At 50.7% G+C, this 26,215-nt stretch overlaps 6 protein-coding genes and 2 non-coding genes across 8 annotated transcripts; 5 read left to right on the forward strand and 3 right to left on the reverse strand.

Moving 5' to 3' along the window:
• Nucleotides 1-71: 71 nt before the first annotated feature.
• Nucleotides 72-3,947, forward strand: BO88DRAFT_486016 (SWI-SNF complex subunit). The gene is made up of 5 exons (XM_025712384.1): nucleotides 72-494; nucleotides 559-1,561; nucleotides 1,817-2,028; nucleotides 2,104-3,017; nucleotides 3,087-3,947. The coding sequence occupies exons 1-5, from the start codon at nucleotides 227-229 to the stop codon at nucleotides 3,609-3,611; spliced, it is 2,922 nt and encodes a 973-aa protein (XP_025565301.1). The 5' UTR covers nucleotides 72-226; the 3' UTR covers nucleotides 3,612-3,947.
• Nucleotides 3,948-4,005: 58 nt separating this feature from the next.
• On the reverse strand, nucleotides 4,006-6,024 carry BO88DRAFT_402866 (TLC domain-containing protein). The gene is made up of 3 exons (XM_025706216.1): nucleotides 5,860-6,024; nucleotides 5,180-5,794; nucleotides 4,006-5,106 (listed from the first exon to the last, which is right to left on the reverse strand). Exons 2-3 carry the CDS (start codon nucleotides 5,657-5,659, stop codon nucleotides 4,429-4,431), a joined length of 1,158 nt encoding a protein of 385 aa, XP_025565302.1. The 5' UTR covers nucleotides 5,660-5,794; nucleotides 5,860-6,024; the 3' UTR covers nucleotides 4,006-4,428.
• Nucleotides 6,025-6,206: 182 nt separating this feature from the next.
• On the reverse strand, nucleotides 6,207-13,879 carry BO88DRAFT_486018 (uncharacterized protein). Its single transcript, XM_025712385.1, has 2 exons — nucleotides 13,357-13,879; nucleotides 6,207-13,217 (listed from the first exon to the last, which is right to left on the reverse strand). The coding sequence occupies exons 1-2, from the start codon at nucleotides 13,425-13,427 to the stop codon at nucleotides 6,509-6,511; spliced, it is 6,780 nt and encodes a 2,259-aa protein (XP_025565303.1). The 5' UTR covers nucleotides 13,428-13,879; the 3' UTR covers nucleotides 6,207-6,508.
• Nucleotides 13,880-14,198: 319 nt separating this feature from the next.
• BO88DRAFT_402870 (60S ribosomal eL27 domain-containing protein) lies at nucleotides 14,199-15,176 on the forward strand. Its single transcript, XM_025706217.1, has 3 exons — nucleotides 14,199-14,336; nucleotides 14,575-14,911; nucleotides 14,941-15,176. The coding sequence occupies exons 1-3, from the start codon at nucleotides 14,283-14,285 to the stop codon at nucleotides 15,021-15,023; spliced, it is 474 nt and encodes a 157-aa protein (XP_025565304.1). The 5' UTR covers nucleotides 14,199-14,282; the 3' UTR covers nucleotides 15,024-15,176.
• Nucleotides 15,177-18,576: 3,400 nt separating this feature from the next.
• BO88DRAFT_433485 (putative pathogenesis associated protein Cap20) lies at nucleotides 18,577-19,479 on the forward strand. The gene is made up of 2 exons (XM_025709425.1): nucleotides 18,577-18,658; nucleotides 18,726-19,479. The coding sequence occupies exons 1-2, from the start codon at nucleotides 18,584-18,586 to the stop codon at nucleotides 19,215-19,217; spliced, it is 567 nt and encodes a 188-aa protein (XP_025565305.1). The 5' UTR covers nucleotides 18,577-18,583; the 3' UTR covers nucleotides 19,218-19,479.
• A 46-nt stretch (nucleotides 19,480-19,525) lies between these two features.
• On the reverse strand, nucleotides 19,526-19,615 carry BO88DRAFT_t76. Its single transcript has one exon. It is a non-coding gene; the product is annotated as a tRNA-Asp (tRNA).
• Nucleotides 19,616-20,165: 550 nt separating this feature from the next.
• BO88DRAFT_t60 lies at nucleotides 20,166-20,255 on the forward strand. The gene has a single exon. It is a non-coding gene; the product is annotated as a tRNA-Asp (tRNA).
• Nucleotides 20,256-21,331: 1,076 nt separating this feature from the next.
• Nucleotides 21,332-25,276, forward strand: BO88DRAFT_412696 (ankyrin repeat domain-containing protein; the record flags this gene model as incomplete). The annotated part of the gene is made up of 10 exons (XM_025708096.1): nucleotides 21,332-21,474; nucleotides 21,547-21,778; nucleotides 21,825-21,890; nucleotides 21,954-22,016; nucleotides 22,171-22,384; nucleotides 22,420-22,513; nucleotides 22,559-22,839; nucleotides 22,936-23,261; nucleotides 23,309-23,965; nucleotides 24,017-25,276. The coding sequence occupies 10 exons, from the start codon at nucleotides 21,332-21,334 to the stop codon at nucleotides 25,274-25,276; spliced, it is 3,336 nt and encodes a 1,111-aa protein (XP_025565306.1).
• Between the last annotated feature and the right edge of the window lie 939 nt (nucleotides 25,277-26,215).

Here is a 26,215-nt window from a genome sequence, read left to right on the forward strand (position 1 = left end):
AGCCGCGGGCGGTGAGGGCGGCAGCTGCAGCTCCAACCGCCAGTGACGATAGCCAAACCTGTAAGCTTCCTGTCCTGCCATCATCCTCTATACCTCATCATCTCATCTCTCATCGTGTCTAGGGCCTTCCCGCTCTGTGCATTACCTGTCACCCCGTTGGCAGATTGAAAACTACCCGCAATCCCTCCAGATTTCCTCCGCCGCCCCTCACAGCCCCGATCTAGTCATGGCACCCTCTTCGACGACCGCTGGGCGGATAGACGAAGCCCGGGGTCTCGTGAAGAGTGACCCTTCCAAGGCTGAGAGCATCCTCAAGGAAATTCTCGCGCAAGGTCCCGGTTCGTCTGAGGCCTCATCGCGCGATTACGAGAATGCCCTGGTGTTGCTGGGAGAGCTCTACCGGGACCAGAAGAAGCCCCACGAGATTGCCGAACTCATCAAGACCAGCCGCGATTCTTTCTCTTCATTCGCCAAGGCAAAGACGGCTAAGCTGGGTATGTTGGACTGACCGGGTTAATGTATTGCTTCCAGGGTTGCTAACCACCCGTCCTCTGATAGTCCGCCAGCTGCTGGACCTGTTCAGCGAGATCCCGAACACCCTCGATATCCAAGTCTCCGTCATCCAATCATGCATTGAATGGGCCATTGCCGAGCGGAGGTCCTTCCTTCGTCAGAACCTCCAGACTCGCCTTGTGGCCATCTACATGCAGAAACAGACCTACTACGATGCGCTCACCCTCATCAACTCCCTTCTCCGCGAGCTAAAGCGCCTGGATGACAAGCTCATGCTGGTTGAGGTGCAGCTGCTGGAGTCGCGGGTGTACCATGCATTGGGCAACCAGGCCAAGGCACGTGCTGCTTTGACGGCAGCCCGGACATCGGCCGCCTCCGTCTACACGCCGCCGAACCTGCAGGCCGGTCTGGATATGCAGAGTGGTATGCTACACGCCGAGGACAAGGATTTCAACACGTCATTTTCCTACTTCATTGAGGCTCTGGAAGGGTACAGCTCCCTTGATGAGGGAGAGAAGGCCACTGCGGCCCTCCAATATATGCTGCTATGCAAGATCATGTTGAACCTGGTGGACGATGTGACGAATTTGCTGGGATCGAAGCAGGCTCAGAAGTATGCCAGCCCGCGACTCGAGGCCATGAAGGCTGTGGCGCGTGCCCATGCCAACCGGTCCCTAGAGGAGTACGAGAAGGCGCTCTCGGACTACCGGTTCGAGCTGGGCAGTGATACATTCATCCGCAACCACCTCCGCAGACTGTACGATGCCATGTTGGAGCAGAATCTGATCAAGGTTATTGAACCTTTCAGCCGAGTCGAGCTGGACCACATCGCCAAGATGGTTGGGCTGGACACGCAGCAGGTGGAGCGGAAGCTCTCCCAGATGATCCTGGACAAGGTGATTATCGGAGTGCTCGACCAGGGGGCTGGATGTCTGATTGTCTACGATGAGACGGAGCGTGATCAGGCATACGATGCTGCATTGGACACGATTGAGAAGTTGAGCAATGTGGTGGAAGAGTTGTACACTAATCAAGCATCGCTGCTGGAGTAAGTAAGAAACGGCAGATGATGCGGGGTGGGGGAAGTGGTTATTGAGTTAATGGCTTGGAAATGAAACAGCATTACTACAAATGAATATATGAAGATTGTTGTTCCTATAATTATAGACAATAGTAACTATAAAGCGTAGTGAGATGTTGGTTAATAGATGTGGTTGCTGGTCCATCCCAAAGAGGAATAGCGCGACCGCGGCAAAAGAATCGCGAAAGCAAGTGACTGACTTGCTTCTGTTCGTCCGCCCAGCAACTACACGCCCATCTCTCCGGCCCTGCGCGGTCTGTCTCATCGCCCCAAGGATCTCCATCCTCCAATTCGCGGATCTTCCCTTGCGGCCTCACCGTCTCATCACGGACCAACCATGAATGCCCCGATCCCACCCAACTACGGCCGTGGGTTCCCCCCACAAGCCGCCCAACGCTCCCCTGCCACGCCTCGTCGCGGTCCTCCAGGTCCTGGTGAGCCTCCACCCTGCAACCCAATCAAACCCCGGCGGAACTTTTTCTTCTAACTCCTTCTTCTCCCTCGTATAGCTGCTGCGATGCCTGTCTCCATGCCTCAGCACGCCGTTCCCCCTCAATACATCCCTCCCCAGCGCAACATGCAGCCTCCCAATGACGCCGCCCTGCGTCGCAGCCGCAAACCCACCGACAAGAACATCCCCGACGGCATTGAGGAAGTAATCATCGGCGAAGGTGTGCAGCAGTACAAGAGCCTCCGCGACCTGGAGAAGCGCCTCGATGCAGCCATTGTCCGTAAGCGCCTGGACATCCAGGACTCCATCAGCAAGACTGTCAAGAAGTACCGCACGATGCGCATTTGGATCTCCAACACTGTCGAAAACCAACCCTGGCAGACTGCCAACGGTGCCGCCCCCGGAAGCAACCCCGGCTCCGGACGGTACAAGGTGCGCATCGAGGGACGTCTTCTAGACGACGACAGCGACCCGACCGCCCCGGAGGACAGTGACGACGAAGCTACCGAGCAGACAGACAACGGCGACGCAATGGAGCAAGATGGTCCTAACGCCAATGCCACGACCAAAAAGTCGTCCAACAAGCGCACCAAGCAGCGTTTCTCTCACTTCTTCAAATCCATCACCGTCGACTTCGACAAGTCCTCCACCGCCAGCCCGGAGGAAGTCAAGCCAATCACCTGGACCAAGCCGCAATTACCCCCTAACACCGTCACCCTGCCGCCCACGGCAGACTTCGACTCGATGCAGTTCACCCGCGCATCCCAGGAGAACCTGAACGTGACATTCAGTCTCGTGCGCGACGAGACACCAGAACGGTACAAGCTCAGCAAAGAGCTAGCAGAAGTACTAGACGTGGAGGAAGAAACACGAAGCGGCATTGTCCTCGGCATCTGGGACTACATCCGCGCCATGGGCCTTCAAGAAGACGAAGAGAAGCGACTCGTCCGCTGTGACCATCGTCTCCGATCGGTACCTTTGACCTCCCCTCCCCATTTCCATATAAATCCAAAACCAAACTAACCCAACCCAACCACACAGATCTTCGGCCGCGACCAAATGTTTTTCCCTCAGATCCCCGAAAGCATCGGCCCACACACCAGCCCCATCGACCCCATCCACCTCCCCTACACTATCCGCGTCGACGAAGACTACCACAAGGACCCGACCCCCACCGTCTACGACATCCAAATCGCCTTGGAAGACCCTCTTCGTTCCAAGATGCTCGCCCTCACCCAGAACCCGCAATACACGGCATCCATGCGCCAGATCGCCACGCTAGACGACCAGGTCGCTCTCATCGTGCAGGCCCTGACGCACTCCCGCGCCCGTCACTCCTTCTACACGGCTCTCAGCAAGGATCCCGCGACTTTCGTCCGCCGCTGGATCAACTCCCAGCGCAGAGACCTGGAGACTATTCTTGGAGAGGCGACGCGTGGTGGTGGCGAAGATGCTAGTGGTCCTGAGTTCCGTCGTGGTGGTACAGATGGCGTTTGGGATACGACTGTGGCGAGGGAGGCAGTTCGGTATATGCTTGCGAAGCCGGAGGCGGCGATGGGGAGGTGATTCTTAACTAGGTAGTTTACTCGTTAGGATTGGTTGCTGGTGGAGATGTGGTGTTTTTTAGTGATGTGTGAACTGGTGTATTATCTGATCAGCGAAGAAAATAACTCTTTACGAACGATACTAGTTTAGTTAGTCGGTTGAGTTGGGCTTATTTGTTTGATGGGGGCGCTTTCGTGGTGTTTTTTTGTCTTGGTTGGTATTGTTTTCGGGATGGATGCTTTTTTTTTTAGCTTTTTTTAGTTCCCTTGTCATCTATAATGTATTGCTTGGTTGAAATACAGATCTTATCTGTGGCTGTAGTAGATATATATATTTGGAATTGGTAGTATCATGAAGACCATAAGATAATTGCAGAGGTCCATAATGATGTCTAGTGATATATATTGTAGTGATGTTATATGCCGTTACTCGTTTCATTTATATTTCTGATACTGTACTGTACTGAGATCTAAGCAAGATAGCAACTGCACAAGAAAACATAAACAAAAACAGATTAAAATGAGCAAACCCATTCTCCTATCCAGATCAACTCCTTATCGAAAGACATGAATGCATGGATTTCGAATCAACTAGCTTTCCCATAACATAACATCGCGTTATATAAAGATATATCTCCTGATGCTTGGAAGCCGGTCTCGCTGACCTATGTGGTCGGCTGTAGTAGGTAGATATCAAGTCAACAAGCTGTGAGACATGTCCTCGCGAGTTGCGAGGCTGTCCATAGTAGGACTGACGGTATGATGAGGGATGTTGTTCCTCTTTGGTTTGTTGCTGCTGCTGCTGCTGCTGCTTTATTGAAGCACGTAACAGAAGCAGACTAGGATGACAACTGGACCTTCCTCTTCCTCAGTTCCTCGAGCCCCGAGTCGACAGCCGAAGCGACTTTCTCCTCAGTAACTCCATCGAGGAAAGGGCTACCCTCCTCCTGTTCCAGCTTGGAGGCTGCTTCCAGGACGACCTTCTGCGTGATTTCCTCCTTCAGGTTGCTGATTTGCTCCTCCTTAGAAGGCTTACCGGCCGGTCCGGACTTCTCAGCGGGCCCGCGGAACCGCTTCAGGACGGTCTCGACCATCTTCGAGAACCAGAAGTAGTTCAAGAAGTTGAGGACCACGTTCGAGATCACGTAAGTCAGAACCAGCCAGGTGGGAACGCCGCCGGCGGTGAAGGAGGCGTACTTGGCCATTTCACTGCCGCTGCCTCCGCGGACTTGGAAGACTTGAGAGGTGATATCGACGGGCTCGAGGGGAGTAGCAGCTGCGGTGGCATCCCAGGTCTGTTTCAAGGCGTACCACATGTCCCGATAGACGGCGACGGACTGGTAGGTGCCCCAAAGGAGACGGCAACTGAAGAAGGTGAAGAGAAGCATCATGCCATTGTACCACTGCAGGTTGCTGCCGGTCATGTTGACCTTGTCGAGGAACCAGTGGATATTGAGGAAGGGGCTGGAGAGCTCATAGAGGATGAAGACAGGGGAGTAGAAGTTCACGAATGGTCTCTGTGATGATAGCACAAGTCAAATGATTAGCTTATTGACGCATACCGTAAATCTAAGATAGGGCATAACTCACAAATCCGAAACTGAACACCCACAAGGCGCTAATGCCATGGAAAAGCATTCCGATCCCAAAGAGCTTAACGTAGATCGTGCTCACGATCAGATCGTAGACGAAGTATCCGGCAGCGAAGGCGGACACCAGTCCACAGGCTCCAGTGTATCCGTAGACACGTTCCGGAGTGTTCATAGAAGCCCGGTCTTCATCGACAAACATGACCCAAAGGGCCATGCCATTGATAAAGGTGCTCTGCACCAGCGAGACGACATGAACATCCCAGTTGAGCTTGGTCCGGGGATTAAGTTTCGGGTAGTGACGGGGAAACAACACCGGAGACAGAACGGGGGACAAGATAAAGTGGATAAAGAGGTAGCCGGCAAAAGCAATAACGACTTCGTGAGCATGCTCCGTCAGAGCCGGAACGTTGTAATAAAGCGCCCAAGGCTCGACGAAATCCCGCAGCCATGCTGGCGGGGGTGGAAACGGATCCAACATGCCGGTTGACCGCTCCTCCGACCAAGCGGAGAGAAGTTAGGATGAGAGAACCGGAAAATTAACCGCTCTTGCAGAGGGGGGATAGGGGAGCAGGAGAACAAGACAGAGGAGGAGAGAGCAGCAGGAGGGCGGAGACTAGTGAGGTTAGCTGGTCTAGAAACTAGCCATGGTGGAGACCGGAGACGTTGGAGTTTACCGACCGAAAGGAGAGAAGTAGTAGTAAATGAAGAGTGGCCAGGGGCAGCAGGCACCGAGGATCTATTTATCTCTCGCCGTCGGGCCAGCCAAGGACGGCAACCGATGCAGGCATGCACGCATCCAGGATGAAGCGAGTAGCGACAGTTGATGCAGCAAGGACCGAGGAGCCAACCTCTTTAAACACAAAAAGCGCCGTGAGAAGGAAATCCGTTGGGGATTCGGCGCTGACTCAGCCGCGGTGCATGACCGTTGGCCATGTGACTCGTTGCTTCTTTGATCTCCATCTTCTACAGGCAACAACTACGAACGAACCTCTACAGAAGAAATATATTTAATCAATCTTGCTTTTCCCTCAAATCAGCATATCAAGTCCATTATTAACTTCCACTCGCTGAATAAGAAACATAGGTACATCATGCATAAACAGTCGTAAGAAACATAGGAGAATACAAAAGAAAGGAACCCGTATCCAACCCCTTGTCGGATCCATGTCCGACACACCAATGATCCTAAGCTATACAGCACTCAGCTCAGCCAAATGCTCGGATGATTTGCTTTCAGGAGAGCTTTCAAATCATGCTGCTTGCTCTCATCCCTTCATTACCAGGGTCATGCAGCAGAGTCGAGAGAAGTCCTCGTGCTCTTGGAGCTTCATGCCGCGGCACTCGTGACCTCGGGCCCAATACCACTATCGCTGTGCTGTCCGTAGACCACCATCTTCGAGGCCTCCTCATCCAGCTCCAACGCCTCGTCCGGCTCATCTGCCTTGGGCGTCTGAGCGTCCTCCGCATCGGAGTCCTCCGGTTCGTCCGCGACCGAATGCAGCCCTGTGGAGCTAGCGGCACTTACCCGCCGATCGGCGGAGACATGGCTACTGGTACCATAGATCATGCTATCCGCGTATGTTCCTGTGTAACTGGTTCGTCGCTCCGTGCCTGCGTCACTCTCTTCCCCGTCCTCTTCTGGAAAGACTTCGTTCTCCTTGTTGGCAACGGAGCTCCGGCCTCCCCAAGATGCCTTGCGCTGGGAGACGTTGGATCTGACGGAATGGCTCCGCTTCAGACTGGCAAACCCACTGGCGCTACTCACCTGCCGATCTCCTGCACCGCGATTGCCTGTAACGTTGCTTAGACTGAAGATACGCCGTTCCTTGCTGGTCGTAGATGGTGCGACAGATCCCGCCTGGGACCCATTCGTTCCTCGCTTTCTCAGCGCTAGCCCAACGCTACTGCCGAGGATGCTACGGGCATCTTTGGCGGTGCTGGCATTGCTGGCAACACTGGGCCCGCGGGCGCGAGATCCGCGCTTCTTTACGCCATTCGGGCGACTCAGGAGAACACTGCGAGCGTGGTCGAGAACGCCTTCCAGGATTCGTTTTTCGAGATGGTCTGCACGATCCTCCATAACTTGCATTTCTTCATGACGAAGCTCGAGTGCCATCTCCAAACCAGCGACTTCCTTGCTGAGCTTGGTGGTCTGCTTAGCAAGGTCATCCTTTTCAGATTTCAAAGTCTGGATGATGTGCAGCAGAGAATCCTTCTCCTCCTTTAGGGTCAAAATTTCTGCCTCCACCTGCTCGCGCTGGGCGTTGCGCCTCTCCAATGCAATCGCTGCTTCTTCGGCCTCCTTACGTCTCCGCTCGTTGTCTTCAGCCACCATGGCGGTCTGGGCGGCAAACATCTCGTTCATCCGACGGGATGTGTCCATGATATCCTTGTGCATCTCGTCCAACTTCATCATCTGCGTAACAGACTGATCATTGTTGGTCGCATGGTCAATAAGGACATCAAGCTTATCGTGCACCGGCCCAGTAGAGTTGGTGGCATGGTCCAGAAGCTCGCTCAATTTCTCATAGACCTGACCATTAGTACTCGTGGTGTGGCTCAGAAGTTCATCGAGCTTCTGATGTACTTGGTCATTCGTAACGCGTTCGACGAGAGTATTCAGTGTCTCTTGGACCTGACTGCTTTTAGCCCGGTCGAGGAGGTCATTGAGCTTTTCCTGAACTTGAGTATCATCATATTTCTCAGGCTCAGGCGGTGGCAAAGCAGGGAGTAGAGGAGTAATGGCGGAGGGAATTGTAGAAAGGTCCATCTTGAGGTCCTGCGCCGATCTCTGGGAGTGGTCGTAGTGCTGTCCGACAATGGAAAGGATCTCTTGAATGGACTCAAGCACCTGAGGATGGAACTCGTGTAGCTGACTTTCAACACGATCGGTTGCAGCTGCTGCACGCTCGAGATCCGAACGAGCCTGCTCCTGTTGAGTCTTGACTTCGTTGTGCATCTCTTCCATCTTGTTGTAGGATACATCGACCTTCTCAAAGAAGGTTTGCGCATCCGTGCACATGCGCTCACAAGCCTCGTTAACGCTGTTGCCCATGGACCCAATGACAAGCCTGATGTCTTCAGCCAGAGCCTTGGTATCCGTGACAGCTTCAAGATGCGCATTATCACGTTCTGCGCTCTCAGAGAACTTGGAGTCGATAGCAGTCTGGATAGATGACTGGACCTCGTCATACTTGGCCACGATTTCACCCAGTTTTTCATCAATCTTCGAGCCCAGTTCGACGATAATGGCGGCTCGGGTCTCGTCATGCTTGACCATCGCAGCAGCATCACGCTCTTCCTTCTCAAGTTTAGTCGCATCCTGTTCGCCCCGGGCGCGCTCGAATTCGCGGTTGATCAGCTCCGTGAGTTCGTTGACATTCTCGACTGTCGTGAAGCTTTCTGCAGACGCTGCCAGGCCTTCAAGTAGCTGCTTGAGCTCACTGAGCCCCTCATTGCTACCATCCAGCTTGCTCTTCAGCTCGTCTCCGAGCCCCTCCACGACAGCCCGAGCTTCCTCGATCTTTTCGGCAAGCCCGGCGTGCTCAACCTTTCGAGCATCAAAGGCTTGTCCCGTCATCTCGTTGTCAGCATCAACCTTCTCGCGGAACTCAGTAACAAGTGCCGTAAGATCTTGAATATCGGTCTTGGTCGGCAACGTCTCAATGTCGGGAAGCTTGAGCTCTTCGACCTGCGTCTTCACTTCAAAGATCATGGCTTCCACGGTCTGCAGGTCCGCCTTGACCAGCTTCTCGGCATCATTCTCCTCCTCCGATCCCTTGCCCTTCAGTTCGTCAAGAGCGATCCACATGTCTTTCATGAGGGTCTCCAAAGTACCAATTTCAGACTTTGTGGGGCCGTCCGATTCGAATCGAGTGCGAAGTTCAGACATGGCTTCTTTAGTTTCCTTGACAATTCCTTCAAGATTTGAAAGCTGCTCCGCTCTTGCGATCTCGTCAGGGGCAGGGAACGTCATCTCATCAAGCTGTGCCTTTGTGTTGCGCAACAAGGTTTCAATGGCGTCCGTATCCTCCTTCTTGGCTGTCGCCTCATCTGCAGGCTGATCACGAGCGACGATGCCTGTTACTGAGCTCTGAAGTTCGTGTAGTCCGAGGAGGACTTCATCGAGGTGCTCTTTCTTCAGCATGTCTTCAGGAGCCTCCGCAGCGCGGGGAGCCGACTCAATTGCCTCGACCTTGACTTGAAGTTGGGTGATAAGGGCCTTCAGACCTTCAATATCGTTGCTGCTGGTGGAGTCAACGGGTGGAGTGTCACTTGCAAGCATCAGTTCACCTCCACGAGTCGTCTCAACTTCTTCGCTCTCTTTCTGAGCTTGCCTCAGCATCTCAACATCTGCCTTCAGACTGCCAAGCCCTGATTTTAGCTCATCGAGCAGCTCCGAATAGTCGAATTCCACATTCTTCTCCATCAGTTTTGCAAGGTCTTCCCGAATGGTGCCAACACCATCGTTCAAGGCTTCGATGACTTCACCATTAGTGAAGTTGTCGCTTTCGGCAGCCTCTCTGGGCTGGCTTTGCTCCTCCTTGAAGCTGTCGAATCTTTCATGCAGCGCAGCAAGAATCTCATCCTTGTCGGTCTTGGGCTCCGTAGGCTCCGCACGGACCAAGGTCATGTTCATTGAGTGACGGAGTTCCTCGAATTCTTGTTTGATGATGTTCGTAATGTCGTCGACATTCGTAGACTTGTGCTGCTCTGACATCTCCCGGATTGCTCCCAGGATTGCATCACTGTCTATGCCCTTGTGTTGCTCGGACATATCGCGCACAATAGCAAGCACATCATCATTGTTGGCTGCCTTGTGTTGCTCTGATATTTCACGGATTGCTGCAAGAATCTCCTCGGTGTTTGTGCTGTTCTGCTTCTCGGAAATTTCATGGATGGCAGCAAGAATCTCCTCGCTGTTCGTACCGCTTTGCTTCTCGGACATCTCATGGATGGCAGCAAGAATCTCCTCGGTGTTCGTGTTGTTCTGCTTCTCGGAGATTTCACGGAGGGCAGTAAGAACTTCATCGCTCGGCGCGTCGGGTTTCTGTTCGAACGCTGCCGCAACTGCGGCAAGGATTGCATCATTGTTGGCAGACTTGTGCTCCTCCAACTGTTCACGAAGAGCTGCAAGGATATCCTCTCCAGGCGTACCCGGCTGCTTCTCCGACAGCTCGCGGATAGCCGCAAGAACATCATCATTTTGCGAAGGCTTATGCTGTTCGGAGATGTCGCGGATGGCGTCGAGAATTTCGTCCTTTTCATTCGGTGCGTTGTTGCGAATCAACAAGGAGCTCATGGTCTGTCGCAGATGCTCGAATTCCTTCTCCATGGCATCAAGAAGTTCTGGGGTATCCGGGTTACCGCGAGGCGCATTAGACATGGCAGTCTCGGTGATTGTCTTCTCCATATCAGCCTGCAATAGGCGGAACCCTTCCTTGACAGTGTCCATGATCTCATGCTTCCCGGAAGCTTCAGCTGCAGTTGAGGCGTAGCCTTCCACTTCCTGTCGCACGACAGCAATGCCATCTTTGATAGCGTTGAGCAGCTGCTCGGAGCTCTCTTCACTGGCAGAGAAATGTTGACCCATTTCCCCCTTTATGCTATCCAGCTGCTCCTGAACACGTTCCAGCATTTGCTCGCCGACGCTTTGGTTCGCCTCATTGGCCTCCGCCAGACCAGCCGCGATAGCCTCCATAAGGTCATCCCTGTTAAGTTCGATCTCTCTTGTGATTGAGTTCTGGCTTTCCATGCCTTCTGCGATGGCGTGCAGAATCTCATCACGGGACACAGTAGGTTGAACATTGGTGCTGACGACCGACTGCTGTGCAATGAATGCTTCATTTATTACATGGGCAACGTCATCCTTTGTGATGTGAGGGTGTTCAATGGCTTTGGTCGCTCCGAAATGTGCTTCTAGTCCTTCTGAGAGAGCACTCAAAATCTCATCACGACCAAGACCAGAGTCCAGTGTATCTCTTGTGAGAGCACTCTGGGACGTAACGGAGTGTGTGACGGCTTCTAGGATTTCATCGCGCATGCCATCAAGGTGTTCGCGCTCCACGCCCCGAGGTGCAGGAGGTTCAAAACCGGCAAGGCATTCGTGAATTGTTTGTACGATCTCTTCTTTCGTAATGCTGGGTGGTTGCGCGAAGCTCTGCATTCCAGCCTGGACAGCCGCCAAGACTTGGTCGTAAGTAACGGCATCCTCGTGCTGCGGCCTATACTCTTTAAGCCCTTCTGACAAGCACTCCAGGATCTCGTCTCGTTCCAAGCCAAAATTTTGCAATTCGATCTCGGGCTTATATGTCTCCCAAGCTTCCCTGACGGTCTCTAGGATCTCTTCCTTTTCCATATTGACACCGTGGGGCTCGGCACGGAACTGAGACAAGTCAAGCTCATCTAGAGCCCTCTTGACGACAGAGTAGAGTTCGTTGCCATTCATGGCGGCTCTGAATTCCGAGATGGATGAAGAGTGGTGTCTACTCTCATCCATAATCGAAGCGAGTTGGTCTCTAAGCTCGTGCAGGCTATTTTCGACGATACCAGCCAGCTCTTCATGAGTGGGACGATCCGGCCTATCTTCTATTGCGCGGGAAGTACCAACTCCTTCGATTTGGCGAGCTAGATTCCTTCCCATTCCTAGAACTTCTCCTCGTAGTTCTCGTACAAGAGCTTTGACTTCGTTCGTCATGCCACCTCCTTCAATGACACTAGTCTTTACTCTTTTCATGATCGCTAGCATCTCGTCTGCCATTCCGGGATCGGCGGGCACCAAAGAGCGTTCGGCGGGCCGGATGTTGTGGGTTTCCATATCGGGAGAGTAGGCATGTTCGTCGTCCAGCGACCTTGTTCCGGAACCATCTGGCTCTCCCTGCGGAGGAACGCTGTCGGCGCCGGCCCAAGCCTGAGAGCGTACCAAAGCCTTGTTTCCCGGGTCGTCCTTCACATGCTCGAGAATCTCTTCAAGCATTTTCGTAATCGTCTCGTCATTTGATACTTCGTGGGTTTCGGAGACAGGCCTGGCTTTAATCTCCTCAACCATTTCTATAAGCTTGTCTTGACCTTCCTTCGTCCCCATCTCCCGCAGGACCTTCTCTAGTAATGCGATGCTAGCGGAACCATCAGAGATAGGCGTAGGAGATCCACACAATTCGCGCTCCATTGCTGCGGCAAATGGATTTGGGCTTGACATTCGTGGTGCTGAATAGCTCTTCTTCGAGCTCGGAGAACTATCCGGTTCCCTATTGTTAATACCGTTTTCAGAACCCAGGAGAGTACTGAAGTCCCACCTTGTGGCAGCATCAGGATCAAGGAACTTTGCGGCTAGGCTGGAGGACAAGTCACGAAGGCTCTTGCGAATATCCTCATCTCGGGCATTAGTCGCAGCTTTGAGACTGACCAGGTCCGTGGCATTGTCTTTACTTCGTCGGCTTAGTTGAGCCATTTCGCGCTGAAGATTGCTCGCAATATCTGTCAGGCTGAGTATCTGGGTAGATAATGATTCGAAGGTGTGGTTGTCGGGGCGCCTAGGCCCAATAAACGGGTCTGCATCGTTACTTTTTGGTTTCAATGGCTCAACGCTCTCGGTAGGCAGCTGCATGTTCTGCAAAGCTAACATCGTCGCCGACGGAGGTGTGCTTTCGCCTAGGATTGGCCTCGAAAGGTATCGGTTCGAAATCTGCAAGTTAGGCAGCTCTTGTTCATTGTCGCGCGAGTCCGCTGAGCCAGGAGCTTTCACAGGCGTTAGTTCATGCTGCTTAGGGCTCTGATCAAAAGTCGACGCGCGGAGAGGCCGTTCTGGTGACCGGCTCTCAAGATAGTTTAAGAATTCATTGCGAGCATCTGTATTCTGTAGTGACTGCATGCGCCTGTGAAATTGACCCTTGATGAGGGACTTCTCTGGGGACTTCGGCGGCATGGGGTTGGTCGTATACGGGCTCGGTGCGTTTTCGCGCATCTTTTCTTGGAAATTCGCCGCCACGGCTTGGATGCCTGGGGAGACATTTCCTCTTGTAACAGGGCTAGTAGCACTGGGGTTCATGGGGAGCGGAGGGGGTGCCCGTTCGGGGTCCGAACTGTCCCACCTTCGTTTCCACAGTCCACGGTCAGTCTGATGCGATTCATAGTTATAGCCCAAGAGAGGGGCTCAAAGATAGAGTTTGCACATACATGGGCACCGATTGATGTCTAACGACCAGTTCCCGGTCGCGGGACCCATCTCGTGTATGCGTAGGCATCATGTAACTTAATCGTCGTTAAAGCAAAAAAAAACAGGGTATGTCTGTCGATGTTGGATATAAAGCAAGTCGATCGAGGGATATCAGGAATGTGCGAGAGGAATGTTCGTCAAAATCAAAGCAATCGGGGTCGTAAAGGGCATATCAAATCGTCAAAACAAAAACTAAAAAGACGCAGGAGGGGGGGAATTGAAAGACAATAGGCGATAAAAAGAAAACAGGAACAGGATATAGAATCTAGAATGAAGATGATGATACAAATGCGCTTGCTATGAGAGATGAGGGGAAACAAGGACGACGAAACACAATGCGACGAGACGGTTGCAAGAGACCAAGGAACACGAGCAGGCTCCAGAGGTTGAACAGTCAATATAAGAGACAATCAAACATCCAAGTGGAGTTCCTGGCTGAAAGGAACGGTAGCTCATGGGGCATCAACGGAAGCCCGATCCAATGTGCGGCGTACACATCGAAGCTCCCGTCATAGCAACCGACGGTCCTTTGGTTGTCCGGTAAACAAAGAGCCAAGACCCGATCGAGGCGGTGAGTTTGTCCGACCTCCCCGACATCTCGGGCACTAGTCCGTTTGGAGAAACATTCCCAACTCGGCTAGTAGCCTTCAGTCGGTAAGGTGACCAATGATATTTTGGCGCACAAAGCCCTGAGCCCTCTTCGCTCAGAAAAATAGAACGTCCAACGCGGAGAACCTCACTCACTCGACCGAAGCACATCGACAACCACCCCATCGACCTCCGCTCACCGGGACTTTCACAATGAAGTGTTAGTGAAATGCTGCATCACCTCGACTCTTGATTTTTCTCGTCTTCGAATCCAAACTGACAGGATGTTACGATAGTCATGAAAGTGGGCCGTGTGGCCATCATCACCCGTGGCCGTTACGCCGGTAAGAAGGTACGACAACCGATTTCTCCATTTTCTGGCGAGGACATACATATATACATACCCCGAGGTGGAATGGATTGGAAGGAATGGTTTTTGCCGACTTGAAAGAAGAAATGAGTCTTGGATTTGCATGGAAATGAAATCATCGAGCGGAAATGCGATTCACGGGCGAACTACCATGGGGGATATAATGAACGGAATGTGCAAGGATAGATGTGCTGACGAGGGTTTCTTTCGCGAATGACAGGTCGTCATTGTCCAGCCTAACGACACTGGCTCCAAGGCGCACCCCTTCCCCTACGCCATCGTCGCCGGTATCGAGCGCTACCCCCTCAAGGTCACCCGCCGCATGGGTAAGAAGACCGTTGAGAAGCGCAGCCGCATCAAGCCTTTCATCAAGGTCGTCAACTACAACCACTTGATGCCCACTCGCTACACTCTCGAGCTCGAGGGTCTCAAGGGTGCCGTCTCCACCGAGACCTTCAAGGAGGTTTCCACCCGCGAGGATGCCAAGAAGAACGTCAAGAAGGCCCTTGAGGACCGCTACACCAGCGGCAAGAACCGTTGGTTCTTCACTCCTCTGCGTACGTCTTACTCTTATTACCTTCTGCAGCTACGTTGGCTGGGTTAGGTTCGCAAATGCTGACGGTTCAACAGGTTTCTAAACGGGGTAATTTGGGGCGTTTTGTCGTTTGAGCGCGCAGGGTCTTAGATGAGGCAAAGGGAAAATGAAAAAGCATCGAAGACGTCCGGTTCAAAAGCATGGGATCACGTGAAGTATACCATAGCACGAGAGAAGAATGGGAATGTATCGATGTACAGGTCCAGGACTTGACCAATTTTTCTTATCATGAGGGAGGCCACTCAGATCTGGCGTCCGTCTCGAAATGAAATGGAAAATATGAACAAATTCAACTTTTTTTTTGTGTTTCGGAATTCTCAGCTTCCCAGGGGTTTCTTTTCTTTACAACAACGCACGGCACAACCTAGCGCGAACAAAGAACGCATCCGTACTACAACAGCCCGTCAGGTCGGAAAAGATTACCAGGTCCGAAGTCACCACGATTCGCTCGATCATCTCATCGAAAGCATACTTATCACCTTGAGACGAAAGAATGCTATCGAATCATCCGACATCACAGACCCTTCCAAGTTCCCCTTGTTTGCCTTATCTCACGAGGAAAAGAAGGGGGCGTGTGTGTGTCGGGTCCGATCTAGATTTGGAAACCTACTACTTCCGTTCAACCTACCGAGCTTGTACTCCCATCCCCGCACGGCCGATATTCCCCGTACATGAAATCCCAGCCTATCCCACATGTTGGGGTAAAAGCGGAGTTCCATGGAGAAGCATATATCCCCACCTGTAGGAAACGTAGGCCAGGCTTATATCAGGGGATTATGTCATATTTTATAGATACGGTGCTCGTCCTTTGGTTCCATCTAACGTGCGTAGTGGCGGATTAGTGCAAGGAGGCCATGTTCACTAGTGAATGTAGCACGGATGATGTTGCCCCTCCGTGTAAATGACGGTAGCACCGGCTTCTGCGCCTGAACCAAAAAAGCTAGGTACCAGAAAGGTAGGTGTAGCGCCAACCGGTGCTGGCAAGGTACTACATGGGGGTCCCATGTAGCCGTGGAAATGAGGAGGTGCAATTAGAGGTTGCGATCTGTGCACGTCGTTCCTTACCCGAGAGAGGGAGTAGCCGTCTAGGCGTGCGACAATCCCTCAGTTTCGGTTGTCGATAATGACTGGGTATTTACAATCCTGGCAGCATGGCAACAACTAGGATGGTTAAAGCTACCGATGGGAATCCTTCAGGACATGTGAAAAGCCATTGGCTGTTGTAATCTACGCGGCCGGCGATTGCAGCAAGCAAGCCACCAGGAGTCGGCCGTCCAGGTTGTTGGCGCCTTCTATCTCATTCTGCTTCCGATCGCCGGGTAGAGAAGGTGGTGGTGGTGGTGGTGTTGAGGGGAGAGGACCTTACGTCCAGACTGAGCGTCAATGATAAATCAGTCTTTAAGCACAAAGACGCTGCATTATGCTTCAATATGTCAAAGTTGATCGGGATCGAGGTTTATGAACTGACATCCGGGAAGGCTAGCGTTGACTGACATGCAGCAGCAAGACAATCAGACAGCATTGGAAAGTCCAGCACGGTACGACCATTGTCGCATGAACAGAAGTACGACGCACATGGTCAGCACTAGAAGAGACCGGCCTGGAGGCGAGCCCGTGGAAGATACTACAATGGGGACAAATTCTGTCGAAGCTTGCTCAGATCTGGACAGCACTTGCAGGACTGCCACCACACGGTTGGCGTTGGTAGCGCCCAAGATGAGTGGATCAAGCTAAACCCCTCTCTATCCCAGAATAATATACGGAGCAGTCTGGATAGTAAGATGTATTCCACGGAGAAGGGTGATGGTCCAAAGGGTCAAAGGGTCAAAGACGCCTCCAACCCCGGAACTGAGACGGGGTCCAGGCGCAAAGAAGATGATGCTTGCACTTCCCGCAGGAGATCAACGAGAGCGGTTACCCATCTGGTACAGAAGGAAAAGCAGGGGGAAAGCAGTAGGCCGATTTCCGGATGTACTGATCCTCAACGTTTACCCTCCAGCTGGTTGCTTCTTGAGACTAGTACTCCGGATCGTTGGGGGTGATTTTTGGGGATCCGGTTTCCTTGTGACAGTCCACCGTGAATAGGCGCCCTGATAAGCATGCGGCGCGAACCACGGCGGAGTCCCGTTCTTATCGGAGCCACGAGGGATTCCAGTAAAGGGCCACTGTAAGGTTAGCGATTTGTGCATGTTTCCAAACGAACACTGAAAAAGATGGCTTAGAATCACGGCCTGTAAGATCAAAATGGATAGGGAAAGGACATTAGGCATGAGTGTGTTCGGGAACGAACTACAATGACTGTTAGTGTAGTGTATGTAGCAGGAAGACCAGCCGCCGGGCGATAGAAAACGAGGCCCGCCCGACCCGCAATCACATGCTATCAGCCCATCCCGCGATTCCAAGCCAGAAAACCTTCCCAGGTCAATCAACTGTTCGCAACTTCCGGATTCCATCATCATCCACACTGCACTGCTGCAACTACTTTCAGCCTGTTGCCCCGAATCAAGGCCCTAATTTGCTGTTCCGATGCCTGTCGTTCATTTGTTTGACTTGGCTCTTGCCACTCCGACAACGCAACCGTTACCGCCGTTATCGAGACCAAAATCATAAATCGTTTGATTCTCATTCTGTTCCAGTCCTGACTACTCTATACATGACTAAGAAAGAGGGAACCATGTAGGCACAAGTGCGGGTGGCTTGCTCGACACGGCCTTCCGTGGGGTCTGAACTCACTCTGTCCAGTTTTGAATCCTTATTTCATATTCTCGCTGCTCCGCGATAGCAACTAGGTACTACTATGTTCAGTGCGAATTCGGATGCGGGCTGTCGGGGGAGCGCGAGCGCACGGAAGGAGATGCACGATCCTGGTCAATTCAATCTTGGGTCGCGTTTTCTCCAGGCTCATCCCAGGTTCCAGGCCCTGCAGGTGAAATGATAATGACGATGAAGCCGCCGGATTGAGCACGCAACAACTAACTCCGTCCTACGACGGTCTAAAACCTCCTGGAACCAACGGCTGGCTTGCCCCTCCATTCAAGCTCCAAGCGACTTGTTCACCAACGGGCCCGCTATCACATGCTGCCAACTCGCTCTCGCTCTCTTTTTCTGTTTCTTACCCGGAAAAAGAAATAAAATATTTATTTTTTTCTTATTAACTCATGATAAATCAAACCAATATGAAGAAAGACAATAATTTAAAAATCAAAATAGAATTAGCACAGGAAAAAAAAAATTCAAACAAATCAAATCACTCAAGCCTCATAAATCCTAGCTATCGGATCGACTGATGGCGTGTTCGCTCTTCTCTCCTCTGAACCTACCTTAAATTTAACTACGGTTCACCTCTTTCCGGTCCATCCCAACTGCTCCCGTATTCCGTCTTTCCTTCTGCAAATGTAAGTGATGTCCTTTCCCCTCTCACCCCTCCATTTCCTTTATTATCCTCAACATCCCCATCCTCCTCACTTTCCGCTTCTTGTCACCGCTTCTTCACGTCTGACCCTCCATAGCTCGTCTTGTCCACCAGGACCTATATAGCTTTGGGCATTCTATTGTCGGGTAAGGTTTATCTTATCGCTCCGCTACTCTATACTGCCTTTCTCATACTAATGCGGTTTTCATGTGATAGAAACTTATGCCTCACGCAGAAAACGGCATTATGGGCGAGAACTCTGTCAACGGGGAGGCTATCCACTCCCAATTCCTCGATGTAAGTTACCCTAATGCACGATTGTCGATCGCTTCTAACATGCGCTAATCTCTATTTCCTATGGTAGCACCTGACATCCTATCCTGTTGTTTCCGACTCCATCACCGTCATCAAGACCAACAAGTACGCCGCGAAGTCTCTGGAATATGCCGACCAAGGCTACTCTCGCTTAGCCAAGCCGTTCCTCCCTTACTTCTCCAAGCCGTACGGCTTCGTTGCTCCATATGTCGCGCGGGTAGATACCCTCGGAGACAAAGGTCTGAGCAAGGTTGATGAAACATTTCCATTTATCAGGGATGATACAACCACGCTCAAGGGATCGATCAAAGATGGTGTCTCGTTCCCAGTGCGATTCGTTTATGACCTCAAGGGTCATGTCTTTGACACCTACAGTTCTGAGTACAAGAAGTGTGGCGGCGATGGAATGGTCGCGAGCGGCAAGGCCGTCATCACCACTGGCTTGGTGCTCTCGCAGGAGTCGCTAGCCTATATCAGCTCCTTGCTTCAGGCCAAGAAAGCCCAAGTTAAGGATGCAGTCAACGAGAAGACCGACAACTAAACTCTCGCTATAGTTGATCTTTGTTCCTGTTTCAGCTGGTCTGTTGTCTTGCGATTGATGAGGTAATTCTTTTGCGTGTTTGTCGTGTAGATCGTTTTGCTCTGGGAGGCCTGTCTCCTTTATTCGGTTTGTCTTGGACATAGGCGGTTGCGTTCAATTCTCCACGTGCTCATGCGTCTTTGCATTGGATACATACACAGGCTTGGTAATGGTAGCTAGGGATTAATTGACTTTCATGGAATGTCCGTGCCAGAGGTCTGCGGTACATCAGTAATTAAAAGGCAAAAAAAGTAATATGACAAAAAGATCTCCCCGACTGGGAGTCGAACCCAGGTCTCCCGCGCTTGTTCCTGGGAAGGATTGACAAGCGGAAATCATGACCGTTAGACCATCGAGGATCTTCGTTGTGGAAAGCCACTAACTTATGCTATAATTGCAGGAGCTACTCATGTATTTAAAGTACTGAAGAATCGCGACAGTTCAAGTATACAGACATATACATAAGTCAATCACAACCATCCATTGCTTGTACATCTAACAAGCAAAATAAAGAGGACTGAGGCCTACTCACACGCAGAAACACCCCAAAAAATATAGCAATCCCACAACAACTCCCCACTTCCAAATCAATCAAACTTATTTACATCATATCCCCGACGACGCTCCGTCAGGATACATTTAACTCCCCCATAACCCTCCCTCTACCAACCAACCCCTGTACTATATACCCTATCAAAAACCAAACGAAACATATCCAACTACAACCAGATTCCCAAAAGTAACTCCATCCCAGAACCAAACTACACACATACATACATATCCACTGGGGTAGATAGATGGTAGCAACCGCCCCACCCAAAAAGCCCTAGCCGGTCCGAAAGCAGCCACAACCCCCACCATTACATTTAGATTTATGTAGTCAAATTATTGAGTAAATAATATATCAAATCCTCGATGGTCTAACGGTCATGATTTCCGCTTGTCAATCCTTCTCAGGAACAAGCGCGGGAGACCTGGGTTCGACTCCCAGTCGGGGAGGATTCCTTTTTTGCTCTTTTGGTTTTTTGGGGATGGGGTTGTGGTTAGGGGTAAGTAGTGTTGAAGATGTGGGTTTCCATCCAATGTCTGAGTTCAAATCGTTAAAGCACTGGACAACTATGAATTAATGGTTATGGTTGTTGCTGATGTCTTCTTGGTGATAATGGTAATATTTACATTGATTAGAATGTTAGGTTGTACTAGACAACTTCGGGATCAACGAAAAGTAGTGAAAGGCCGTATATGGAATAATGGATGGCATCTAGCTAGTATTCAATTGTGTGCCGATTCGGTGATGGTGATTGCTATTTGGCATGGACCGTTTGGTGCTTTTAAACGACGGTGCTGGTGTACTCAGCTACGGAAAAGGGTGATGAAAGCAAACACTTAGTGAATGTCTTGTGTGATTAGCCCGATGTTGTATCTGAGACCTCGTCCAAGGCATGATGGAATAGTTCGGCCACAGGCAGCATTGTCCGGAGGTCTGTGTGCGGAAGGCTAACATTTTCCGGATTTCCTGCGAAGAGCCGGGATTTCCTGGCTTGGGATCAGAATGGTTCTTGAGAACTGTTGGTGAGATTGTCCTGGTCACCTACGATATGCGGCGCGGTGTTTTGGCCTTGATAACTTTCATAAACGAGTTTCGGGAATTCGCATATCAAGTGTTTCACCAACAGTTGTCCTTCCGTTGTCACGCAGAAATGATCAGGCAATGGTCTTCTGCTTACAACCCTAAGCACTTCTTCGGAGTCAGCGAAATACTTCTTGGGTACCTCCTAAGCAGTCCTCAATATCTCGTTCTCTGTACTGCAAAGTTATGATGCCTCCTCGTCCTCATGCTCCTCTTCCTCGCCTTCGGCCCCAGGGTGGCTTGTCTTCTGACGAGCCCAATTGGGCTTATGTGAAGGCCCTTCTTTGAATTATAAAGCCGGCCTCGTGGAGCCGTGCCCGGATATCAGCCAGCGGCCAGAAAGAATCCAACAATTACGGTAATCCTGCGTAACCACGGGGGTTTCCGATGTCGGCACTGCTTTTTCCTGCTTTAATCATATTTTGGTGTAGTATTTAGCTACCAAATGACCTACCTCGACTTGAGACACCACCACCAGACTTGGGTTAGCTCTCGACATACGATGGACACGAATGCTAAGGGTAAATTTTTCTCTCGACCTTGGGTACGAAAATCGAAGGGGAAGTGTTCTCTATCATTCCAACCAGAGTAAGTTACCCGTCACGATCATGCACGGCTAAGATCTTCATCTTTCTGCTGGACTTATACTGACAATACCAGTATTGTTGTTCATCATGACCTAGATGGACTGGAGTTCGCTTGCGAGGAAGGTACCGGACAGTTGGTGTCCTGGTTTGAGGACATCCTCATATCCGATTACCCAGATGCCCACATTCTTAGCTTTTATCCATCACCAGATGCTATTGCCATAAGTCTATTCACGGTATACGGTTTCCGGGCCCAGGCTTGGGAGTTGTTGAGCTTGATTCAGCGGGAAAGAGAGGACAAGCATGTGAGCTCTTTACCTGAACTCCAGTGCATCCATGCGATATTAACAGTCCCAGCGTACAGAATCAGAAATCATTTTTCTTGCTTCCGGGGTGGGCAGCCTCATTGTTGAACAGGTTTGTGATTAATCTCGGTCCTAAAGCAAGCAAGTATCGTGGCTAATTCTTTTTCCTCGGAAGGCGTTAGTGATTGCTCACCACAATCAAAGGTTTAGATCGATTAGACACCAAGCATCGTTCATTGTAAGGCACATTGAGGTCCACAGCTTACAGGTAAATCTGGTTCATTCTGGGGCTAACCGATGCCTGACAGGGGTTTCTTGAGGTCGAAGCGTAAAAAAGAACTGAAAAATCATGGGAAGATCTCAGCCTAGGCACAGCTGTGCGATTGAACCAGCAATATGGATGGGGGATCACGACGACATTGTCCCACGTGACTACAGCTCTGGAAGAAATTCATAGTTCCTTTTCTTCGGTTGCTGGGCGATACAAGACAGCTACATCTGAGAAAGTAGTGGCTTTTCGGGCAGAAAGAGCAACCGAGGAAGTATTGAATGAGTGGCAAATTCTATCAAGCCGAATCAGGCGTTTGACAATTCCATTTTCAGTTGGTATGTGGTAGTCACTTACTTCATGACATTCCTAGAAGCCTCGGTCGTGCTGATTTCTAGTATATCAGATTCTCAACAATTGTCGGACGCCCATAATGCCGGTGTTGCCCGCAACCTGATACTCTCCAGGTTTGCTCCTTTACATGATCGCAGCCTGGTACACTCTACATATAGCTCACAGGTATTAAAGGTCCTAGAGATCAACGAGACTTATTTGTCTTGGAGAGATAATGGTAATTCTGAACTACTATGCGTCTACGGGGGTGAGATAACCGCAAGTGCGCCGTTAAGAGGTCTATCAGCGGGAGAGGCCGTGGTTACAGCTTACTTAGCGTTTGGGGAGGTTCCATACTTCAAGAGAACAATGTCGACCATCTTGGAAGTGCTGATATATAGGATCCTGGCTACTGTTGTTCCTGCCTTTGATATCATTCAGCCCATTCTAGACTCCTTCGGTCAGATGCTGAATCACACTCACGGAGAGCTATGGATACTTGTTGAATCCTTATTGTTGTTTCACGACATCTAATCCAACTTTAATGTGATTGAAGGAATTTATATGTGCGAAGACGAGATAATAGATCAATTAGAAGCACTTGTGGCGTTGGCGTTGGGCCATGCCCGAAGTTTGTCCTGCAAAGTGCTTGCCACCAGCCAACCTCTCAACAATGCAACATCTGGGAAAGCAACTGTGATAAACCTAAACCCACTGATGTTGCAGCGTCAAAATGTGGAGTATATTATCAGACTCACGATTCGAAACTTTGGGACACAAACCTGGGGCTTCGCGGAGCTTGAGCAGCTAATTGTTAATGCACTTCCGGAATCAGCGACACCTTCGGAAATCGAGATGCGACTGCAAGCCTTATTACATGTTGTGAAACCACGAACTACATAATTGAGAACAACTTTCTACTTTTGCAGAAACCACTGCCAGAACTATATTCAGAGATACTGGGTCCACCGAGTGCTCTAATGCCGTGGGTGCGCAGGGCTTTGTCCTGGATGACGCTTAGCTTCCGGCCGCTTGACATACAGGAACTAGCCGTTGCTGTCGTATGCCAGGGCAGCCTACCATATCAGGAGATGCTTCACCATCTACCTCTAGATTTCGAGGGTGATCTAACACGTGCCTTGGGTCCGCTGGTTGATGTTCGCAACGGCCAGCTTATGTTTGCAAACGAATCCGTCAGAGAATATATCCAAAATGAGCTCACAGCAAAGCTGAACTCTGGTGGCGACTATAGCTGCGATGTTTTAACGCACGCCAACTTGACTCGTAGCTGTCTCACATATTTGAAACACTCTGGGGTAGCTCAAGCGGGCCCACGAGAAGGATGCCGGACTTCCTGGGAGCAGAGCGCATTGGATTTCAGCGAGTACGCAGCACGATACTGGACCTACCATTACCGCGCAACAGACAACAGAAACGTACTTATCCGTGACATACTGGACTTTTTATCTCAGGAGAACTGTAGAAATCGTTGGGCAGAGTGGTGGCGGACCGCGCACTGTTTCGACAGCATAGACTGCTTTGAGTGCACCCCACTTACTCTTGCTGCGGAACATGGCCTATGCAAAGTTGTCCATTAATTGATATCTTCCAGCGAAGGCAAATCTGTTTCTTCACAGGAAATGACTGAGGCATTAGAAATAGCATTGCAATTCGGCCACCTGGACGTGGCCCGTCAGTTGCTACTCGAAACGAACCCATCAAATAAGTCACTAACTCTTGCCAGTAGAGCAGGGGATACCGAACTGGTCACTAATATACTTCAAAAGCTCGGTGCTCCGGCATGTACCTGCCTTGAGTCACTTCAAGCAGCAGTTATTCGTGGACAACTTCAGACAATTGATATATTGCTGCAGCTGCTTCCAGACGTATCATCAGCTCTCGAAGATAACCCCTCTCTGTACCTCGACGCCATCAGGTCAGGGAAAACTGAGGTCGTGGAACGCCTACTCGATGTAGGACGTGCACAGTTACCGGTGGAAATTGGATCAAATTTGCTTCGCTTGGCTGCCCGGCGTGGCGATATCGACATTATTCGCTTGATCCAGGCCGAAGGCTCCAGTACAGACTGGAAAGATGAAAATTGTTGGACGATATTACACCATGCTGCTGACACTGGGCGTGCTAACGTCGTCACAGAACTTATATCATCATACGACCCTGAGGCCAAAGATGATGGTGGAATGTCTCCGTTACATATCGCTTGCAAAAACGGCAGCATATCGACGTTTATTGCACTTGTGAGGACGAATAAACTTAGCTTCAATGCGCCTACCGCTTACGGAGACCAGCCAAATCATCTGGCCGCGGCGGGAAACCACCTCCATATTGTGGTACGTCTTGTGCAACTGGGAGCCGATCCAAAGATACCGAACCGCAAAGGGTTTACGTCGTTGCACTTGGCTGCTCAAGCGGACCATCTCGCGGTTGTTCGGGAACTTATTCGTCGGATAGGAGACCCGCCGTCGGCTAATGTGGAGGAGGGTGCCGACAGTCGGGAGGCTTGCAAGGATCATACTAGCAGCCGTGGTGACGATGAGGAAGACAGAGGGGAAGCAGAGAACAGTAGCGATGGAGAATCCAAGGAAGAAGAAATTCAAAACTATGGGCTCGAACCAATCCCATTAAATTTGGCAGCCTTGAGAGGCTACGGTGATGTAGTAAGGGAACTTCTGAAGGCGCACGTTGACATCAATTTCGGGAACTGTAATGGGAGTACTCCACTACACCTGTCAGTTCATCACGGGCACACAGCTGTTGTAAAGACGCTGCTTGTTGGCGGCGCAAATGCAAGTCTCTGCCACCTGCATGGACGTTTGCCGCTTCATATAGCCTCGAAGCGGGAATGTTTTCATTTTCCGGGCCCTCCAAAAGTCTGAAACATATGTGAGAGCGGCCGATGACCGAGACAGAACCCCATTGCATATTACTGCCAGACATGGATATGAGGAATTGGTCGAGCTACTGCTCTGTCAAGGAGCTGACCCCAATTCTGGTGATATTGAAGGCCACACCACTTTATTTTGTACAATAAAGAGCGAAACCCGCGAGTATTCAAGGCTTTGTTGAATGCTGGTGCTAGAATTACTGACGCAAGCCAAAGCCAGTCTACTTTGATTCGAGATGCGGTGCGTGCTGGACAAGGTAGTGATGTTATTTGGTTATTGATGGAAGCTGGTTGTGACCTGCTGTGATAACGTCTATTGAGTGACTGAATGACATATATGCAGCACTGCAGCAGGAAGTATGTATCTTCTCACTACTAGTTCTTAGTCCATTCATGTCTTGGGTTGTCGGTAGGTGGTAGACAGGAGAAGATGATTTATCATGGGAGACTTCAATATAAAGCCTTGGCTAGTGATATACCTCATCCTTAGTACTTTATTCTCTAGATTGGGAACATGGTGATGTGGAGAGATAAGATAGGCGTTTCATAGCACCAGTCAGTCTGATCGCATATTGTGAATTACATGTCTGATAATACTTCAATGACTCAACGGTAGAACCGGCATCGATAGTCAATGTTAATGTTATTAAGAACCCTGGCATTGCGCGAGAATACTATTACATGGTCCAAGTAAAGCAGAGCGCCAAATTAGGCCCGTGCAAGCTCTTTTTAGCCACCTCACATCCATTGCATGTCATTTTATAAGTCTTGCAAGCCGAGAAGGCCGGTTGAATATCGGCACACAAGCCAGGACATTGCCAGCGGTACCACCACAACTTTCAGTGCATTGTCTGATGGCTTGTGTTCTCAACTTTTGCACTATATTATCCTAGTCAGAGAAATGTCTAATACATACGACCACAGGGTGTGG

This window comes from Aspergillus vadensis (assembly GCF_003184925.1).
Source record: "Aspergillus vadensis CBS 113365 unplaced genomic scaffold BO88scaffold_5, whole genome shotgun sequence".
In the NCBI taxonomy this organism is placed as follows: Eukaryota; Fungi; Ascomycota; class Eurotiomycetes; order Eurotiales; family Aspergillaceae; genus Aspergillus; species Aspergillus vadensis.

What these genes read in the sequence shown, in the direction of transcription:
- BO88DRAFT_433485 (XM_025709425.1), top strand. Translation starts at nt 18,584, where the DNA reads ATGCCTCACGCAGAAAACGGCATTATGGGCGAGAACTCTGTCAACGGG. An exon ending in TCCACTCCCAATTCCTCGAT is followed by an intron (nt 18,659 to 18,725) that starts GTAAGTTACCCT and finishes TTCCTATGGTAG; the next exon opens with CACCTGACATCCTATCCTGT.
- BO88DRAFT_486016 (XM_025712384.1), top strand. Translation starts at nt 227, where the DNA reads ATGGCACCCTCTTCGACGACCGCTGGGCGGATAGACGAAGCCCGGGGT. An exon ending in AATCAAGCATCGCTGCTGGA is followed by an intron (nt 1,562 to 1,816) that starts GTAAGTAAGAAA and finishes TCGTCCGCCCAG; the next exon opens with CAACTACACGCCCATCTCTC. An exon ending in TCGCGGTCCTCCAGGTCCTG is followed by an intron (nt 2,029 to 2,103) that starts GTGAGCCTCCAC and finishes TCCCTCGTATAG; the next exon opens with CTGCTGCGATGCCTGTCTCC.
- BO88DRAFT_402866 (XM_025706216.1), bottom strand. Translation starts at nt 5,659, where the DNA reads ATGTTGGATCCGTTTCCACCCCCGCCAGCATGGCTGCGGGATTTCGTC. An exon ending in GGGTGTTCAGTTTCGGATTT is followed by an intron (nt 5,107 to 5,179) that starts GTGAGTTATGCC and finishes CTATCATCACAG; the next exon opens with AGACCATTCGTGAACTTCTA.
- BO88DRAFT_402870 (XM_025706217.1), top strand. Translation starts at nt 14,283, where the DNA reads ATGAAAGTGGGCCGTGTGGCCATCATCACCCGTGGCCGTTACGCCGGT. An exon ending in GCCGTTACGCCGGTAAGAAG is followed by an intron (nt 14,337 to 14,574) that starts GTACGACAACCG and finishes CGCGAATGACAG; the next exon opens with GTCGTCATTGTCCAGCCTAA. An exon ending in TTGGTTCTTCACTCCTCTGC is followed by an intron (nt 14,912 to 14,940) that starts GTACGTCTTACT and finishes TACCTTCTGCAG; the next exon opens with CTACGTTGGCTGGGTTAGGT.
- BO88DRAFT_486018 (XM_025712385.1), bottom strand. Translation starts at nt 13,427, where the DNA reads ATGATGCCTACGCATACACGAGATGGGTCCCGCGACCGGGAACTGGTC. An exon ending in AGACATCAATCGGTGCCCAT is followed by an intron (nt 13,218 to 13,356) that starts GTATGTGCAAAC and finishes CATGAACCCCAG; the next exon opens with TGCTACTAGCCCTGTTACAA.